General features: G+C 37.5%; 1 protein-coding gene across 4 annotated transcripts in view; it reads right to left on the bottom strand.

The window, feature by feature from the left end:
• Nucleotides 1-20,748, bottom strand: part of LOC115779202 (adhesion G-protein coupled receptor D2) — a 111,762-nt gene that overhangs the window by 68,813 nt on the left and 22,201 nt on the right. For all 4 annotated transcript variants that reach the window (XM_030727730.1, XM_030727732.1, XM_030727731.1 and 1 more), the window contains 13 exons: nucleotides 20,338-20,628; nucleotides 19,579-19,690; nucleotides 19,271-19,417; nucleotides 18,978-19,080; nucleotides 18,661-18,769; nucleotides 17,419-17,474; nucleotides 17,055-17,181; nucleotides 16,202-16,305; nucleotides 14,450-14,552; nucleotides 13,477-13,630; nucleotides 12,573-12,706; nucleotides 12,186-12,301; nucleotides 10,791-10,911 (listed from right to left, as the gene is read on the bottom strand). In XM_030727730.1, the coding sequence (XP_030583590.1) occupies nucleotides 10,791-10,911; nucleotides 12,186-12,301; nucleotides 12,573-12,706; nucleotides 13,477-13,630; nucleotides 14,450-14,552; nucleotides 16,202-16,305; nucleotides 17,055-17,181; nucleotides 17,419-17,474; nucleotides 18,661-18,769; nucleotides 18,978-19,080; nucleotides 19,271-19,417; nucleotides 19,579-19,690; nucleotides 20,338-20,628 (1,677 nt within the window). The remainder of the gene's footprint in view (nucleotides 1-10,790; nucleotides 10,912-12,185; nucleotides 12,302-12,572; nucleotides 12,707-13,476; nucleotides 13,631-14,449; nucleotides 14,553-16,201; nucleotides 16,306-17,054; nucleotides 17,182-17,418; nucleotides 17,475-18,660; nucleotides 18,770-18,977; nucleotides 19,081-19,270; nucleotides 19,418-19,578; nucleotides 19,691-20,337; nucleotides 20,629-20,748) is intronic.

The following is a 20,748-nucleotide window of genomic DNA, read 5'->3' as shown; positions in this document are numbered from 1 at the left end:
TTTTGTTACAATAGTATCGCCTTCCTTATATGTCTTTGGGGGTTGCATTTTCTCTCTTTGTTCCTCCATTTTTAATTTTTTTTTTTTTTTTTTTGACTGCACCATATCATTGGTGAACTTCATACTAATATTGGTTTATCAAGCTCTGCTGACATGTGTTAAATATCAGCCTACCTTGCCAACATGGGCATCACAGAGTAATTCTGTTAAAAATTAAAAAAATAAAACAGCTGTTTTGGCACATGTACAACAAAAATGCCTGCATCTCTAATCTTTTGTTACGTCTGGCTATTAATCAAGCAGCAAACCTTTGGGCTTAATGAGGTAATAGTAATCCAAGTTACTAATTACTAATAGTAAAAATGGCATTTCAAGAGAAGCAAAGCATAAATGTATACTGTGAATAAATATGAAATGCGGTTGAGCTTTTAAACTATCAGTATTTGTTAACCTCAGTGAGCAGTTGAAAACATAACCCATGCATGAATTGCTGCACTCTGGGGATTTAAACCCTTGACCTTTGCATCTCCAAAGGAGGTTACTTTACAGACTGTGCCAATGAGATATGTGGTTTCCAACTCATGTTCTCACAAGTTCTTAGAAGTTAAGACAATGACATTACATGTGCAAAACTGTGGCATATTTGGCATATGAAGGTAGAAATTTTAGTGATAAAATAAAAATAAAATCATACATCATTGTCCTGCTTCTCTCCCCGAATCGCGATCCAGAGAACGGTTCAACTTTTCAGTTTGAAAAGTTGAATTGAACAATGGCAAGTGTTAAACTTGATCTTAAAATTTGTAACCACTAAAAAGTGAACTGAGACATAATGATGCCAGTCCCGTAACTGCTGCCGCACAGGCAAGGGTAGCCTTTAATCTAGTAATGACTCTGAAACGACAGCATGCTTAAAATAAAGAGAGCGAGAGAAAGAAAGAAAGAAAGAAAAAACCCTGAAGATCCTGGTATAGGTCTTCTTGCCTCTCTCCCTCTCTGTACCCTGTCCCAGGCTCTGCTCTCACTCTAAGCTGTTTGATTGGCACATGCTTTCACTTAATGAGGGATAATTACTAAGGAAAACAAGTGGGAGACCACATCTGCTCAGTGTAAAAAGAAGTCCAGGCCTGGTGCAATCTGTCAGACAGGGCTTTCAGGTTGTGTGTGTGAATGCTTTACCCACCTTCAGTGGCCTCCCTGTCCAGCACAAACCCTCAGGACCCTCCCTGCTTGCTGTTCCGACGAGAAGCAGATTAATAGGAATCAGCATGTGGCTGTAAACACTCAACGGGAAGAGTGTATATCTATGTGCGTTGACATGCATAGGAAATGACCCGGGGTATCTGTGGAGGACTGGCTATGGGCCACAGCAGGAAGGGCAAGAGGCCAGTGGGGACATCAACATCCCAATCAATGTCCTGCTGCTAAAGCTGTTGTTCTCCAGCTCCTATCGCACTGTTTAGTTTGTTTTCACACAATGCTACACTGTACTGGTAGTAAACTACACAGGTAGCTGCCTTGCTTCCCAGACACATCCACACACACTGGTCATAAATCACCTCTGCATGGTATATACAAAGTACTAAATGGTCTCCTAATGACCTGCCTTTGTGTACAGTTGTCATTAAAGTTTTAAATGGGACTTGTCATGTTTAAGTGAAATTATAATTTATTATATTCTCACAGAGATCTTAATTTAAAATAGTTGAGTTTTGTCAAAATGTGCGTGACAAGACTGATCAGTGTAAATCACTTATCAAATTTGTGACTATTCTGTAGGTTTAAATTGTAATTTACACTTCACATTGTTGATTACGGCTACTTAACAGTGATGATGCCAGCATGTATACCTTAGCCAAAATGAGGAGAGAATTCACATAGTACTTTTGAAGTGAAAGGAACAGACCTTTGACTAATGGGGATCAATTGATTTAATTTAATTAGTCTCATGTTGTGTTTATTTTATTATTATTATTATTAAACTGCACTTCTTTAACTTATTTTACAAACACAATAAACACAAAGCTCCAGATGAACACTTTGTATGGCAAGTCCGGCACCAATTGGTTTGTAAGTCAGTGCAACTGCTAATCAATGTAAATGACAATAACAGTTAATTATTTTATCTATTAGGCTGATAACTTTAGAAATTGTCACATTTTTAAATCTATTTTAAATAGATGTAAAAAAAAAAAAAAAAAGAAAAAAAAAATTCAGAGCAGTATTTTTTCCCCTAAACCTAAGGCAGCAAAAAGAAAACGGCTCACACGTAAACTGGAACCGATATTTGACAGTCTTTTAACCTTCCGACACTCTCAGCCCCTCTTCAACCCCTCCTCATCACCTCCTTCCCACTCACCCACTAAAGGAACAACAGGGTTTTGCTTTCTTGCCCTGTGCTGACCCAGTTCTCACTAATTGCCCACAAAGTATACATCAAAGCTGGGCAAATCTACAGATCTACAGCAACATGGCAGGGTAAGAAAAACCAGGACTATCCCTAACCTAGTCACCCTGAGCTGTTACTGATATGTGTGTGTGTGTGTGTGTGAGAAGTGGTGTCAGCCAATACAAAAGGCAAGGCGGTGAACTTATAAATAGAACGGTCATTGTTTCGACGTGGGTAATTTCGGGTGTCGGAATTGTTCCTGACACCGTCAGCTGTGTGGGTTGGATGAGGGGGAAGGCAGCGGGGTGATGGATGAGTGAGGTCATGAAGTCTAGAGTCAGCTGATGGGATAACAAGCACACACACACACACACACACACAAAAACAGAGATTACTAATAGCATCAAAGCATGGAATAAAACACAAAGTATAATGTGCATTAAGATCACAGAGTAATTGCACTCTCTTTTTTTCTTTGTCACTCGTTCCCTCTCCCTCTCTCACACACACACACACACACACACACACACACACACACACACACACACACACACATAGTTATCATTGGGCAGGGGGCAAAGGGGATGGTTTGCTTTCTTATGACACAGTCTATTACTAAATTGAGCTGGCAGGTAATTCTAAGGCAAATAAATGCCAGCAGGTTTAACACAAGGAGAGGTCTTTGGGGTGGCGGCAAGAGCAATGACAGAAATTCTCTCGCTTCTTTTGACAGGAAGCCTATTATTCTCACAGCTTTATTTTCCCTGGCTAGTTTTTAAAACTGATCTCTGCAAGAAAATTCCCCACCCCAAAAATCAGTCCTTCCCCATCTGAATTGCTGCAGCTCCTTCTTCAGTTCTGCTGGTCTGTCTCTTTACTTCTAGACTTAATATTTACATTATAAGAGAATGAAAGCTGATATTGTTCCTTTCAGTTAATTTCAAGGGTGCTTAGGTGAACATTTTTGGAAAGTATTTTCTGTACAAAAACCTTGACGCTAAAATTCTGAAATAAGCCTCAATCTATAAGAAATCCTCCCTTCAAACAGGTGAACATACGGCTATATGAAATATTTCAACACAGCTCTAATTTTAATTTTTTTTTTAAACTAAAAGAAGCACAAAAAATATAACAAAAAGATGAAAAGAGACAACAGGGGAAAAATAAGTACAAGTTGAGAAAAAACACACTATAAATATACTACTTAAAAAAAGCTGTGCTACATCCTCATTATAAGTGCCATCTCAGACGGGCATGGTGGGAATCAGTGCTGACCTTGGTATCCCGTTTGAATACTGTTTTAATGCCGCGCCTGGTAATTGAGAATGCAATACAAACAGTGGACTCTTTTTCAAAGGGAAAGTTATTTTCCCAGGCAGTGGGAATGCAAACAATCAAGTAGTGTATTTATTTCTTTGTTCATAATTATCCAACAGACTAATTAAAATATGGATTTATAAATAAATCTCCATGATTTTACCTATGACTACATTAACTTAAACATTTTCATCATCCAAACACAATTTGCTGCATTTATTGTCAGACATTTGAAAATAACAATAATAATTCATTTTTACAGAAAATATTTATGTAAGAAAAATAATTGTGCATTAGTTTAAATGCTGTTTATAATATATAAAGAATTTAAACTACTTAAATTTAATGATTAGAAAAAATATTTAAAGCACATTATTATTAGGTTCTGTGGTACAAAACAGTACTAGGAATAACAATATTTTGTTAGTGAAGTAGTATAAAATCAGCCTAAAATTCACAATCACTTGCTACCTCAGTACATGCAGTAAATTCCACTGCAGTTCCACTGCAGCGTTGTTTTAAATTGCGTGTGATCAAAGATACGGCAGACAATGAATAAGGATGTCAGGGGAATTGAGGGGAATATGGTTCCTGTTTTCTCAAACAGTCTAAAATGAAAAACATTTCCCTCCACAATCTGACCAGTGAGAGGTTTGCCATGTGTGCATATCGACGCTCCTGAGTGTGTCACTGCATGAGTGGACTAGTGCAAGATTTGCTGATAATATTTTGCATATGTTTAATTGAAACTTTGCATTTAACAGAAACTCCATGAGCATAACTTTTGCAAAAATCCTAATGTATTTACACACTTAAAAAGGAGCATTCCTAAAAAGAACATGTGGCAAGCCTCAGTTACAAATGGTACAGTAGGAAAACATAAGTAGGAGAACAGGAGAGGAATATTGTGGCTTTGAATGGACTAGTTGTGCAAGTCCAGATGAATGGACTGGAGTTGCCTGACTGTGAAACTGAATCCAGGTCCTGCTGTTTTGGTTTCTTCTGCCAAATGAGAAATTAAAATAACTTCTAACTCCTTGGTCTGTAGGGTGTTGATGGTAGTGGTGACAAGTAGTCACACACACATTATCCAGACACACATACACACAGACATTTAGAATGCTTAAGAGAGCATTACATTAAGCAAAACAGCCGGTCTTTACACAAGACCTGAAATGCAGGATCACACACGAATCACTATGTACCGCCTCTTTTCATACACGGGTTTATTTTCTTTTAGGTTTTTTGCGCTTTGTGTATTATTTATGGAGTTGAGGAAATGGTCAAAATATACCATATAAAACCATATAAAATAAACAAAGATATTTGCTTTGCCATTTGCTTTATTTGCACAAAAACAAACAACAGAAGAACAGGAAATGAAAATCTTTACATTTTTCAATTCCTTCATTTCTTCTGAATTAGTGCTCGCATGGCAAAGCTGGGTAACAACTGCAAAATTAGGTAGACTTCTGTATTTATAGATTTAGCTCTAAGCTTGATCTATTAGCAAATAGTTAACTGAGCTGGTACTTTTAGACTGGGAAAATTTCAATGACAGCACAAAACAAGAGTTTGAGCAAAAACTTCAAAATGTAATGGAATCTAATGAAAGGGAAATTTAATGAAATAATATTTTTCAGGTTCATCAGTGGTCATAAATCACTGAAAATCATATCTCAAATTCAATGTTTTGTTCCCTCCAGGTAAAAACTTTGCTGAGGCCAAGGTTATGGTTTTGGAAAGCTGGTAAATGATCAGTGATTCTGTGTTAAAGCTATCAGTTCATATTTTGAGGCAACATTAAGTCAAAAGTAAAGTACTTTCATGCCAAAGCTGAGTAAGGTTTCCCCATTTTCTGTTTAGCTGTTTAGATGACAGCTCATCCAGCCACTACTTTGACTATGACACTTCAGCTGGTCAAGAGTTTTAAAACAAAAACTTTACTTTTACTTTACTTCGGTAAACGCAAACCTTTTTTTGTTGTGGTTTCTGACAACAATTCACTCAGAATTGGTGTGAGCAGAAGTCAAACATTTGCATATTATGAAGTCCAGTCAATTCAATAACATCCAATTACAGACTAAATGTGTAAACATCAAATTTTATCTCAGTTTTATCTCAAACAATCACTCCGGATGCTGTAAAAGCACAGCTTACTTATACAACAAATCTCTCATGTGGCAAAAATCAATAAGCAGCGCAAGACTCTATTGATCATATCTATATTATGCATACATACTGATGTCCACCAGCATAGTGCATCTAAGTGTGTGTTGATATAAGTGGATTGGGTCAGGGTTCATTACAATGCAAACAATATTTCTTTTGAAACCTTATAAAATTACACTTCAGGTAAAAAGTCAATTTTACCGTCAGTGTTTCTTTGGATTATCGGGCATCCTATGTTTGCTGTGTAAGCATATGTAATTACAGTCCAATGTAATGTTATTGTAAGCAAAAGAGAGGCCATTCGTAATTTTTAAGAGGCAGGAGTGTAAAACAGTTACATGGACAACTTTTTGACAGAAGCAAACTAGTATACAATTACTGCATTCTTCCTTAGCCTGTACATATATCTTTTCTAAAGTCATCTTTATCCCTGAGTGAAATGATACAGGTAACCTCTAAAGCTCGAGAGAACGCCTGTAAACTCTCTACAACTCGCCAGCATGTTCATTTCATAAGAAAACTGAAGATTTTGTTGTCATCAGTTCCTATGATATAAAAGAACTTAATGTGATATGAATGAAGCCGCTCAGATATATCCTCTCATTGATTTCTCTATATATTTGTGGTGTAATGACAAGGCACAGGGCTGCCCTCCGCAGGAAGAAAATCGACATAACAGAAATAAAAGGATATATTCTTGAAAAAATACCAAAACAAACCACAGGGACTCAACGCACTCTCCAGAACTTACTGAGGACGATCGTTACCCTAACATTTTCTTTCCAACTCCGTAACTTCCTTCCTCTCTACTTTGTTTTCTCCCTCAGCTCCTTTCCCCCACCCCCACCCCCCACCCCCCACTGTCTCTCTCAGCAGCTCAAAGTTATTGATAGTTTAAAGTTATGGGCTAATAATAAGATGGACACTGCATGGCCAGGAGCCTATTATACCCAGGTAATGGATAGTGTGGGGATTTTGAATGACATTGCCAGGAGATTGGATGACGGAGGATGGAGCAATTTATGGGCTACCCAGAGAGCCCCTGTTCCCCTTTTCTCTCTCGCTGACACACACACACACAAACACACACCACTCTATGCTATTTATCTCTAGCTTGATAAGGAGGCAGATGAGGCATGTCTGCATTTATGGTGAAGATGTTCATAAAAACTACTGGCTCAGAGTAGGAAGTTAGAATTGACTCAGGGGAACATCATATGCTCAAAACTCCATATAGTCTTTTTTAATGGTGTAAAATGCCAACTACAATTTTTTTCTTCATTTTTGATGTCTTTGATTTGAAATGAAATGTGACATGCAGCTGCTGTTGTGGGATTTTTGCATCTGCTGGGCATTACAAGTATTGGAAATACATACAATGTAGTTTGCCTTTACAGTGTTGCAGGATTAAATAAAACTGGAAACAAGTATAATAATACTTCTCTATATCTCTATATACTTCTCTGCACATGAACCATCAGACTAATCAGGAAAAATATCAATATTTCTGTCTGCTGGTTTTGCCAAACAGAATTTTTAAACAACTTAAATAACTTCTGCACAGACGATACGCGTGCTGCAGAGGTCAGAGAAGCAGACATACAGTGCGTTTATGTGCCAGGTCTTCAGTATGTTTGCTCATAATGCCCTGCTGCAGCTGGTTTGCACTGAGAAATAACAGTAGGAGTAGACATACTTCAGGAAGAAGGGAGCAGGAAGAAGAGGAGCGAGGAGGGCATGAGGGAGCGCAATGAAAAAGGCTTGTCAACATTATCTGTTTTATTGATTTAACAGTAAAGGCTTGCCGCTTAAGCTTTATGTTGCTTTGGCCGGCCCATTGAAAATACAACAGCTGCAAATAAAAAACGATTTCCTAAAAAAACCTGAGTGTTGTTTTTTTTTTTTTTTTTTTATCTTATTTCTATTTCTTGCTCAATAGCTCAGGTTCTACATGCATCATTGTTAAGGTTTTACACATTTCATCATCTTTATGAGTATCATTACAGCGGGACCATATTTTGCTGTACTCTCGCACACCAAAGGGATCCATAACAGTATAGAAGGCAAGACCATCTGTAACACAGGCCCTAATTAACATATTAAGAGGATCATTAAACAAAGGAAAATATAAAAACAAGATTATGAGACTATATAGCCCCAACAGGCTCCATTAAAGACAAGCAAATCTTTAAGCTAAACCTTCAAATCCTAAAAGGTTTTCAAAGAAATCTGTATTATTTAATGGCCTTTGCACTTTTGTTCTTTTCTCTCTTTTTTAACCTCTTCTTTACTAAACCCTAAACTAGAACAAAAGTTGTTTCGTTCTGGTTTAGGGGCTCAAAAGTGTGGTGATAATAGTTAGCCGGCTTTTAGTGGCAATGCCAATGCAGTGGCACCTGCAAGCAGACATGGCTGGTATAAGGAGGTATAAGCAGGAGAAAAGTTGGAATTAAAGAGAAGAGATGATAGAAATGCAGAAGGGAGGTTTTGTTTAGTTTTAAAACATTAGGTTGTCCGTTGTGCTCTAGGCACTGTGGGTTGTTTACATGTTTTTATTACATCATGTACTACATGTTCTGATTATCATCTCAACATTTTACAATTCATCCACTGAAGAATGAAGCTCTGTACCAGATTTCTGACATTTGTGCGAGAGAAAAATATCAAAGAATCTGAATAGAATGTGGTGCCAAAATCAAAAAGCTTCATCCTCTGGACACGAGTTTATGAGATGTCAAGATATTTCAATGTGGACCAATATTTGACCAAGACTCACCAGCAGACTCTGACAGACACTGATAAACCACATTAGAGCCTCTTTTAGCCAATAGGAAAACCAAAAAAATAACATCCTGACTCCAGTTTCTCCCCAGATTTTAGGATTTTTGTCAGCAAGGAAAATTAAAGCACAAATATGAGCATGTGCGAGGCCACTAACTACCTATTGAAACCTTTAAACATTTAAAAGTTTTTATCCTATCATTTTCATTGTATTTAGCCTGTAATCTGGTAGATCTTTTCATAGGTAAAGTCCTCAGAGCCTGAGGCGTATTGAAATTCTGCCACAGTGCTGAAAATTACAACAGTGAGACCAGTGGGGTCAAAAGAGCAAAATGCAGACTGGTAGGGTTCCTGAACTGTGGATGCTTTTGAAAGAGCCACTATGTAGCCCTTTTATCACAGAGCAGCTGGGTATTACCAGAGACCTCATAGCTACCCCAAAAATCCCATCGTCACCAATAAATAAACACACACACACACACACACACACACACACACACACACACACACACACACACACACACACAGAAATAGAGAAAGGAATGTGAATGACCTGTGCCATATTTGGCCAAATTTGTGATGTCAAAAGCATAACTGGGAATATTTTCATTGAACTTTAGGCCTGAGATAGGCTGTCTCTATCATGTATCATATTCAGATACTTTAGGAATTCTGTAGCAACCCATTATATATTTTGGTCTCAAACTTCTGTTATTTCTTTTATTTCGTTTTAACTTGCAACAAAGGTTAAAACAATGGATATTTTTAAAATTTGGTGTAAATAAAATCTGAACACTGAATTTAATGTGATTGACACAGTATATTGCAAAAGGGTTAAAGAAAGTGATGTGATCTGGTTTTGCCATAATGCAGTATACCCACAACAGACACAATACATTGCTGGAAAGAAGAACAAAAGGCAACAGAACGAGAGGCTGGACAGCAGCAGACACACAAATGCATGAAAAAGAACAGAAATCCATATTACGTATTAGCATGTAAAGCAGTGCATTCATATAATAGGAGCCCAGAAAACCTTCTGCATTAATTACTGTTGACATAGAAAAAATATAATGAGATATGAGGGAGAAACAGAAACTATTTATGGTAACCAAGGAGCCTAACTTAATGATCAGACTGCAACTAAAATCTCTATTGATTTACTCTTTAAATATACAGCTCAATTAAAGATAGAGCTGATTAAAAGATAACTACAAATCGCAGTTCTGGAGAGGCTGCCGAGGCTGGCTAACCCGGGGCCGCCTGCTGCAGTGAGAGAATTACATGATTTCATCTGAGCCTTCTCTGTGATCACTGCTGAGGAAGATAATGCTTCACAGCTATAACTCTTTCTTTTTCCATGTCAAAACCAATATTTCAAATTATGGCTATTTTCAAGTGGAGCTGTAACGCCCACAGGCACATCTCTCATGGGAAAATCTATTAAAAAAATTATTTGTTCAAAGTTTGTGACGATCGAACTGTTGACTTTCAGCACTAAAAGCCTAAAACCAGTGTTGATGAGCCACAAACAACAGTAATGCTGACCTCTGAATACATAAAATAGAAATAATCAAACAAACAATACAAACCCACTTTCCTTGTTAAAATGAAGCACCTCCTTAACACAAGCCAGACCGGAGCTCTTTTTCCCCCTTTCTGCCGCAGCCTTGTCACTGACAAATAAAAACCTTGACAGTCTGTGTACCCTCACCATGTGAGAAGGGCAGAATTACAATGTATAATGGAAAACCTTTCTGTTTCTCACCGATGAAAAAAAAAAAAAGCTGTTAAAAGTCTGAACTTTTTTTAAGTTGTTCAAAAGTTTTCACTCCAACCGTATTCAATTTTTTTTCTTTATGACAAGATTTTTTTTTAAGTACGTGGCTAGCAAAAATTAAAATACATCTTTTATCACTAATATTACAACTGAGAGAATTATGCATGCTTTGACTTGTGTATTTCAAAAGCGTTCTCATTTTGATTATAGTATAAATCACCTGTATATTATATCACAAATGACCAAAAGGCTAGTTTTGCATCCATAAACGTGTTGCATTCATGATGGATACGATTCTTCTTGTATTCACAGATTTTTGTGAATATTGTTTAGGTGTGTGTGTTTGTATACCTGCAGGGAGTTGAGGAGGATGAAGATGTAGGCCATGACAATGGATAGAGGTACCAAAACACCACATAGCCAAGTCAGTCCAAGGATGGGCAGCAACACCAACACTGCTTTGACTGCAGCCCTGTACCCACAAACACAAAAAAAAAAAACGCACCACAAAACTGTAAGTGCATTGGCAAATATTGGCAAACGCAGCATATAAACTCTAAACTAGCTCACTGAGCTTGATCATCTTGTATTCAATTCAAGTTTCTCAACTTTTCATTTCTTTTTTTTGGTCAAAACTGAAACGCTGTGGTGAGCTGGTTGTTCCATGCACAACTCTATGCAGCTGGAAAGCTCATGGGGTGAAAACTTCCCACCTTAAATCCACCTTAATTCTGTTTAGAGTGGAATTAGCTTTCCGCTTAGGTGCCCGCCAAACCGCAACAGCTGTCTGTGTGTTCTCGTGTATGTGACATGGCATGCAACGGGCCCTAGTTTATTCAGCGGAGGAATGTGTTTGAGTTTCCGAGACGGCTGCCACCCAGGCAAATAGTTCAAGGCCTGTTTTGAAAACCTTCATAAAGCACCTACTGTGAGCCCCAGTGGACTAAGGTAGGTTCAAACATACCCACTATCATGATTTCCTCTGATAGGATCATATAGAAGTTTGCTGGGGAATAAATGAAGCAGAATTTCACTCCAGTGAGACTGAAGTGAAAAAAAAGGAAGCAAAAGACAACTGCAAAGACTGGTATAATGTTTTCATATGGACATTGCAGTGCAATAGTAACAGAGACATCAATGTACCAAGGCAAGTTTACCAATGAAGCATGGTATGAAACTAGGAAAGTTATCTTTTTCATAGGTAAGGTCGAGTCCACCTGATAAGTAATTCTTTGGTTAGTGGCTTTCATGCGTACTGCATTTCAAATTACCATTAAATTAATCAAAACTAAAAATAGCTAAGAAATGTATTGCATGTATTGTGATTTTTTTTTACATTAAAAGAATATTGATTAATATACCAATAATGTAAAATAGAATAACACCAGAATAACTCTTGAATTCTCTGACAAATACACATGATCTCTGATATAACATGGTGTTTAGAAATTAAATATATCACCAAAAGACATAACAGTGTAAAATTACATTTGTCACTACTTAAAAGATATTAAACACTGATATTATAACATTACAAGCAGTTAAAGCAAAAGCCCTTTATATAACCATCACTAATAAAATTTACTCAAAAGTATTCCTATCTTGCCAGATAAACAAAAGCTACTGATTTAAAATGACAAATGCAGTACAATCACTTAATGACTACTGCTTGTCTGTTTCAAGGCCTCTGGCCCAGGTGAATACATATTAAAAAGAGGACAAATGGTGCCTCCTTGTGGTTGGTACCTGATTTGTTCATAGGCTCGCTCCACCGGACTGGCTCCCATGGCCAACATGATGGACCTTCTCTTGGCTGTGGAGATGGTGATGACCACAACCCTGGTTAATACCAATATATTCACCTACAAAATAAAATAAGGAGAGTAGAGAAATGAGGGGAAGCAGAAATTACACAGAAACAAGCAGAAAAGAATGTGAAAATAAACACAAATTTCTTGGGAGAGAAAGACCTTTTTGTTAGTAACATTAGCTTTCTTAGTGAAAACCTACCATGGACTATTAAATTCTGCAATTCTTAAGCCAGAATTACAGCTGAATGTGCCCATTAGGTTCTATTTTAACAATTTCAGTTCAAACAGTGTGCATAAAAAGATTTTAATATCTTTTGCTGACCATGATAATGAAGATGACAGGCCCAGCAAAACCCCAAATAATGCCATTCTGGACACTGAGCCAACAGTAGCCATCAGCTGAGTATTTGCTTGGTGCTGATGCTAGTGTGATGGTGACAATCAGCACTGGCAGACCTGGTTAGAGTGAGACGTAAAAAAAAAATAAACAGAGGTAAAGGTACTGATGTTTTGTTGAACTGCATGCACAGGGAGGCAGCATCACAAACCGCAGAACTTAGTGCAGTGCACATTATGTAGTGTAACAGACCAACCATGTCCATCCAAACTACAACCCAATTTTCAGCAAAATGATCTGTTTTCTTAACTAAAAAGAAACAAAAAAGATCTGCCACATTTCAGACAAGGCCAATGCTCTAGCAGGTGTGGTGCACTTCATGCTTGAGGAAAAAGCCTAGACTGCTATGTACACAAGTAACCAAAACATGCAAAATAACAATTTTTATACTTTGTGATGGCAAGTTAATCAAAATGTGGGAACAAAAATTCCAAATGCAGCAGAATTTCAAGCCAGTAAAACATGGCCTTGTGTTATACTATTTTTCTGTATAGCTACTCATGGTTTCTATATAAAGACAATAATTAAAATTACAAAATTACAAGGAAGGGTTAAAGGGGGTCAGACAGTAAGAGACTATTGTGATGCAAATAGTTACAATCACAATCAAAAACAAGTCTCCTTTGAGCACAATAGTTTTATGTAATTAGATTTATGTAAATCCAAACACTATTTGATTTAAAACATTAAAAAGTTATCTGACCAGTTACAGGTTTACATACATCACTTAAAAATGTCCATATTAGGCATCGTTATGACCAGCACCAAAAACCTGCCAGTGAGTGTACATGTGTACACGTGTACATGTGGTTTGGTTAAGCAACTGTACCCCAGCCGATGAGATAGTAATATTTCATATGTTGTTCTTCGCTTAAGTTGACTGCAACCACCTTGCTCCAAAGCAGCAGACCCTCCACCAGCATCCAGCTAAATGCCGCCATGAAGAAGAGGTGGAGCAACGCCGCTACAAGTGTACATGCCACCTTAAAACACATAAATATAAGAATTTTCATTTTAAGGCGAAGCTTGCATTAGTGATACTCAGTAACAAAAACTACAGCCCTGTAATACACACACAAATGCAAAATGTCAAAAATCAATCTATAATTTTAGGATGAAATACCCCATTTACACCATCAATCTCTACATCACAAATTATTGTATGCTGATGCATGCTTTTTGTATCCTCTGTTCTCCAAAACCTGTTCATAATGTAACCAATTTTAGTTTTGAATTAATTAATGATTATGTTGCAAATATATAATAAAAAATTTAACTTCTATATGCAACAAATATTTAAAAAAAATAAATAAATACCAAAGCCCTTCTAATTAACTAATTGTTAAAGAAAAAAACAAAAATGTAGATTAAAATTAATTAATTAAAAAAAAAATTTAAAAACAGATAAAGGCAACTTGACCTGTCCCAATGTCAACGGGCCACAAAAAGAATGAATGGCAGTTACACAACAGCAGCAGTCATTTATGGGGGTGTTTCTGACAATTAAGCATTTATTTTTCTAGGATTTCAAATATCAGCACACAGCACTGACAAAAAAACATGCTTTCACATTTAGACAGTCATTTCAAACTCACCTAATCTTCAGCTAAAGACTGTACAATGCACTTGCTGTAGATGTTACAAACGTTAGGCATTTTTCAATCTAGATTTAATTTAATCCAGATAGATCAGTTACTTATTTCACTGTGAAAATATTCCAACTAGATGTAACCTTAACAATATTTCTACCTTCTGCATATTCAAATTTACAACTTACTGTTAAAAATCAGCATAACATTTACCTTGTTGTGAATAGCTGAGCCGCTGCAGAGCAGAATGACCTGGGCACAGATAAGGGCAATGAAGAGGTTCTTATGAATGGACGTCCTGTCGGATTTGGGGATACTATAGATACAGAAGGGGATAACAAAACCTCATTCAAAGGAAGACATGCTTTCCTGAGGCTGCTGAAACAATGTATATCTCAGTCATACTTTTATCATATTTGTCCAGTTTTGCAGCATTGCTATGTATGTCAATCTCAATATCAATTGAAACACATGAGCACTAGCCATAAATGAGCCATATATCCGGTCATAACAAGTAACTAATGTGTGGTTATTTTCTTTGGTGTGGTTTACATATGATTTAATGAAGGTAAACAATGAGGGATGCTGCATTTGTCAAAAAATAAGCTGCAGATTGATCAACAGTTAACTGTAATGCTGCCTTCAGGTGGGAAAAGAAAAGCTTTTCAGATAGAATAAAGCAGCAGAGCAAGAGATGCTCTAAGAATGGTGCAATGAACAGATAAATGTACACAGCTTTAACCACATTTCATACTATTGTTATGCTAAGTTCAATGAATTTGTTAAATGGGAAACTGAGATTTATGCATTGTTGTGTTTTTGCTGTGCATTTGCTAAAAATATGTAAGCATTTAAGTATTTCTGGAAGCATAATTTACATTAAGTCACAGACTGACTTGGTTCTGAGATGCGACAGTTTCCATTAAAATACTAACAACAACCTTTATGCAGGTCAGTAGCAGCACAATGAGAAAACCATACAGGCAGCCAGACCACTGCTTATTGTCGTCTGCTGACAGGTTCTGCCCATTATATCATTTCATATCTCCATCACTGCTTGAGACCACTGTAATACAACTGTATGACTGTATGAATATGACTGTGCTCAGCTTTGTGCGCCTCTGTTTTGTCTCTGGTTGTGTGTAAATTTAAGTGCACAGACACATGTACATCACACATCAGCATGTGTGAAATGAAAGGCTGCGCTCTCTGTTTTTAGAACAGTCATAAATTGTCAAGGTAGCTCCTCTCCAGCTGATTGTGAGCCCTCAATGACCGTAATGTTAATTAACAGCTGCAGAACACCACCATAAACCTTCAGGGTGGACTCACATGTAGACAACAGTAATTACTGAATTAGCACAAGTCAATACTATCTGAGCTTTAGGAACAGAGCACCAGCAACGATGCTGCTGAACAGTTATCACAGCGTGGTGTTAAAAACAAATACACAAGTATCCCTAAATGGTATTACTGCTACATAATGATTACTAACAGAGACTAGTACATTTTCCCTAACATGAATAAAATCAGTAGAAAACCTTTGTTCTTGCCAGACAAATTATTAGAATTTAAAATTAGCCCAAATTATAAGCTATTAGCATTTTCAGGGACACTATGACAGAGTTTATTTGGACTTAATTTTCTTAATTGTATATACCATTTAAACATAAATACTGGAGTTTTTTTTGTCATTTTGACTTTGGAAATGATGATGATGATGATTTCATTTTCAAAATGATATGGGTATTTGACTAAAATGACACAGTATACAATATAAAATACATATCATAGACCCACTGCATCAGGCCTGGCAAGAGAACGTAAGCGCAAAAAAGGCGACTCCTGTGTTTAGCACCACAAAAGAAGGTGAAGCTGCCTCGTGTCTCATGGCTCAGGCAAACAGAAAACAGGCAGCTATTCTCGCATCATAGATAAGCAGGTCAGGAAAAATCAGTTACTTACTCCAGCACAGTGAACAGCATCAAGGTCACCAACAGAGCACACAGAGATGCGCCAGAGCCAATGAATGTCAGCTTGGTCAAAATAAGCTCTTCCTCTGGACTCCACTGGGACCGAAAGGAAAGGCAGTAGTGAGAGAAAGATGAAAGAGAGGAGAATGTTGTTAGAGTGTCGTACTGGTTGACAAGCAGCCATCAAATAACTGAAAAATCTGAATTAAAGGGAGTTTTTACTTCATCGCTGGATCTGTCAGGTAAAATGACAAAACATGTGTATATATTTTTTAATCAAAGTGTTGCTGGTGGCATTGCTCCTTGTTTAATTTACTATCTTTTATGGCCTTTAGGTAAACAGAAAGAACAGCTTTACTTATGCATTCAACACAATAAGCACACAGTGAGTGGCACCTGCTGGCTGATATAATGTACTGCCAAATCAAAGATTGAACCTGGATTTGGATTTAGATGTATAGTCATGATAAAAAGAAAGTGTCAATTCTGAGGTTTCACATATCAGGACATAAGTATCAAGTCCTTACACAGTGTTTTTCACACACTGCTTCCACATTTTGGCTTAATGTTTGATCAGACATGGTGTAATAGGTCATGTTTGTAGATCATTTGAGGTTGTATTTACAACATTTTATTATGCCCTGATGTGTAAAACCTTAGAATTTAAAAATGGTGCACTCTCTTTTTTTTTTTAACCATGACTTTAAAATGTGACATAATATGAAGTCCATAAAAAATGCAGCACAGCACTTGTATCTTTACAAAACTGTTTACAATTGACCTCAGGCAAACAAAAATTGGATATGTCTGATTTAATTAATGCATCACAAACTAATTTGAGTTACCTGTGATTCAAGGTAATTCATCAACACTGCAAAGTTTGTTGTGTGGTTACACAGACAGGATGTGACACTAGAGCCAACAAAGATCACTGTGCAGCCCTCACTGGACCAGCTACTAGTATGGTTATGCCTGCACAGCACAAAACACAAGCATAAACACACTCACTGATTAAGCATATAGCTTTAAATATATAGAATCAAGGTCAAGTTCAGAATTGAGATATGCTGCAGGAATAGTAATATGTCTTATAAAATGAACATCAAACAATAGACTACCCCCTCCCCCCCATCATTTATCTAATCACCTTTACTGAATTAACTCATTTTTCAGGGATATTTGTGTGACTGTGCTGTTGGTCAAACTTACATCAGGGTGAAATTCCAAAAGGCACAAACAGGAGTAACTCTCTTTGAATACTCCACCTAGAAAAAAAATCATATGTTTGCACTTGTTTTCCTCTTTCACTATCCACACTGATGAGCCAAGAACATCATGACTACCCCCTGACTAATATGCTGGTGGTCCTCTTTGCATGCCACTAAAACAGCCACAACTCATAAAGGCTCATAAATGCACCGTAGTATCTGGCACCAAGACGGTTTCTGGCATGTCAGATGCTGAAAAAAGCTCACGCACCACACCCCACAATAAAAACATATCAAAGCTGAATTTTAAGATCAGCAAAAATTTCACCAGAAAACTCATGTTTAATTATTTTCTCCAAAAAAAACAAAACAAAAAAAAAACACGATCTTTCAACTTATGTTTTCATCTGGATTCCACACCTGACCTTTAGTGGCTGACTGCCCCAACAGTGGGTCCTGTCCTACAGTTTGAGAACCAGCAGAGCCTATCCTGTTTGAGACACTACCAGTCAGCATGTACCCTAACACTCCCTATTTCTGGTACTTTTGTCTTTCTTGTGGCCACTCTAAGTACCACTGCTTGCAGTCAATACTCCAGAAACTTACCCATTTCTTCTACATTCAGCATACTCGACTCGCTACAAAAACCAACCATTACTGACTTTTCATTTGATATATCCCATACAAAGTAGTCACTGCTTTTTAATTCATCTGTGAGTGGTCATCATGTTTTGGCTCATTTTTCATACTATTATTACCTCCGCCAAGGAGGTTATGTTTTCGGTCGCATTGGTTTGTTTGTCTGTCTGTTTGTCAGCAGGATTACTCCAAAAGTTATGAACGGATTTCGATGAAATTTTGTGGAGTGGTTGGAAATGACAAGAGGAAGAAGTGATTAAATTTTGGCGGTGATCTGGATCCAGGAATTTTTTAATGAATCTTCACTATTGCAGGATAGGGGGTTATTGTTGTCTGGGAAAGATGAAAGATTATTTCACAGCATTTAGATACACGTATTACAGCGTCAGTGACCCTATGGCCTTGGCGGAGGTTTGCGCTCTCTGAGTGCTTCTAGTTTCTTTCTACTACCTTGGACGCTAACCAGCTGTAAGTAACATGAACCACAGTCATGTGCTGCTTGCGAAGAGATGAAAATTACTATAGAATAAAATGATGCATTTCAAAATGGCATAGCTGCTAATATCATGTTGTGTGACAGACTTTGCACAATAGAATGTGCCACCTGTGATGATGAAAGGGTGTACTGAATGGCAACAGGTATGGTCTGGGCCTTCAAGGCATCACGGACGGTGGCTGATATGACAGCCGAAGCTAGATGTCCTGGGAGAGTCCTGCAAAAACAGACAATAATTACCACTTAGATATATCTTACAAAAATATATGAAAACTTCAATCCAAGCTACCAGGATACACTGTCAGAATGATCCCCATTCTTTAAAGCTAAAGTAGCTGAAGCCAGACCACAAAGATAAGAATTTTTTTTTTTATCCCAAAAGTTGTAGAATTAAATAAAAACAGTGAAACAAAACAACAGAAAACCTTTTTGCTTTCTCTTGGTGACTCAGTGCAGACTCCTTTGTTCCTGGCACAATCTCACTGAGGTGGCGGTAATGGGTATGAATAAATATTACCTCCTCATATCCTGTTTAGAGATAGGGGACAAAACACAGTAATACCAAAGTTTGTGTTGGTTGGTGTTTCATCTAGTAGAGCATGTAATATGGACATATTAAGATTCTATAGAATTTGCAACTCTTAAAAGTTGTGTTTTGTAAAACTAGTGCTTAGGACAAGTGCATTTCCCGGCATGCAGGCGTGTGTGTCTTAACTACCTAGTGTGTGTATCCTCTGAAGCTCGGTGTCAGGAATGAGCAACTCATCGAGACTCCTGCTGCCGGGCTTCTGAGAGCCAAATGCAGATGGCTTGTACACTTGATTACAGCTCTTCTGGGACAACTTCAGCCACTTCATGTACACATCTGACAACCAAGCAACCAGGCAGACGTAATGAAAATACTAACAGAAACCATAACTATAAATGAAGGACAGCTTTTTTTTTCTAATACATTTAAAAAGCCAAGAGCCACCAATGTTTGGATCATTAAGTGATCGCGCGTGTGTGTGTGTGTGTGTGTTTTACCTATATTCTTGGTAGAAAGACTGAAGCCTCTTCCCTCAGCACAAAGGATGTCTGCAAGTGCTTCAGTGAGATTATCAATGCTCTTGACAATAGTAAATGGCCCGACGCTGACCTGAAAAAAAAAAAGAAAAAAAAAAAAAAATCAATCAAGACAGAAGTTAATGGAGGTGAATAGCTATATTTGGACTGTATTATATTTAAATAAGTAGGTAGAGCAACACAGTGGTTAGCACTGTCAACTCAAAACAAGAGGGTCCTGGGTTTGTATCTACGAGCTGGCTGGGCCTGTCTGGGCCTTTCCATGTTCTCTCTAAGTACTCTGACTTCCTCTCACAATCCAAAGACTCAGATGGAAGATTAACTGGTGATTCTAAATTGCTCATAGGTGTGTATGTGAGCATGAATGGCTGTCTCTACGTGTTGGTCCTATGATGTAATTGTGATGTTTTCAGGGTATACCCAGCTTATGATAGCTGAGATAAGCTCCAGCCTCCCTGTGGTCCTGAATTGGATAAGTAGTTAACAAAATGGAATCACAAAGGGATATATTATACTAAAGTAATTTCTTAAAATTGTACTAGATTTGCATCATAAATAAAGGATAAAAACACAGACAGTGTTAAATTATGCAAGTTTCTTATATATAGATAAGAAAAAACTGAAATATTTTCTGACTGATTAGATATAGGTTCACATTATTTTAATTTAACATTTGAGGATTTTACAGAGAATTCACCATAGAAGGAGATCATTCCTCACCCCATCATCTGTCAGACCCATCCACTGTGCAACCAAGCGTGGCTCCAGCATCAAATTTGCAATATTTAGATAGTTGGCGGCAATGGACACCATGACCTCTGTTGCATTATCTCCGGCGGAGTGAAAGCTAGCTAGTGCAGTTACGTCAATCATCTGGGAGAGGTAAAGGACATCGTTGGAGGTCAGGAGGAGAGGGCCACTAGCATCTACTGTGTGTAGGACAGCTTGGGTCAGCTGCTGCAGCAAGGTCAATTTTTTCCAGGAGGTGCTGGCACTCAACTCTTCTGATACCTGAACAAATAGAATAGATCAAGGTTGTGAATTGTATTTAGCTGTATCAACTTAACTGCAGTGCAGCGTCACTGATCCCTGTCCACACATATCAGGAGTTTAATCACATCCATTCACCAA

This window comes from Archocentrus centrarchus, chromosome 4 (assembly GCF_007364275.1).
Source record: "Archocentrus centrarchus isolate MPI-CPG fArcCen1 chromosome 4, fArcCen1, whole genome shotgun sequence".
Lineage (NCBI taxonomy): Eukaryota > Metazoa > Chordata > Actinopteri > Cichliformes > Cichlidae > Archocentrus > Archocentrus centrarchus.
This window is presented reverse-complemented; position numbering and strand designations above follow the sequence as displayed.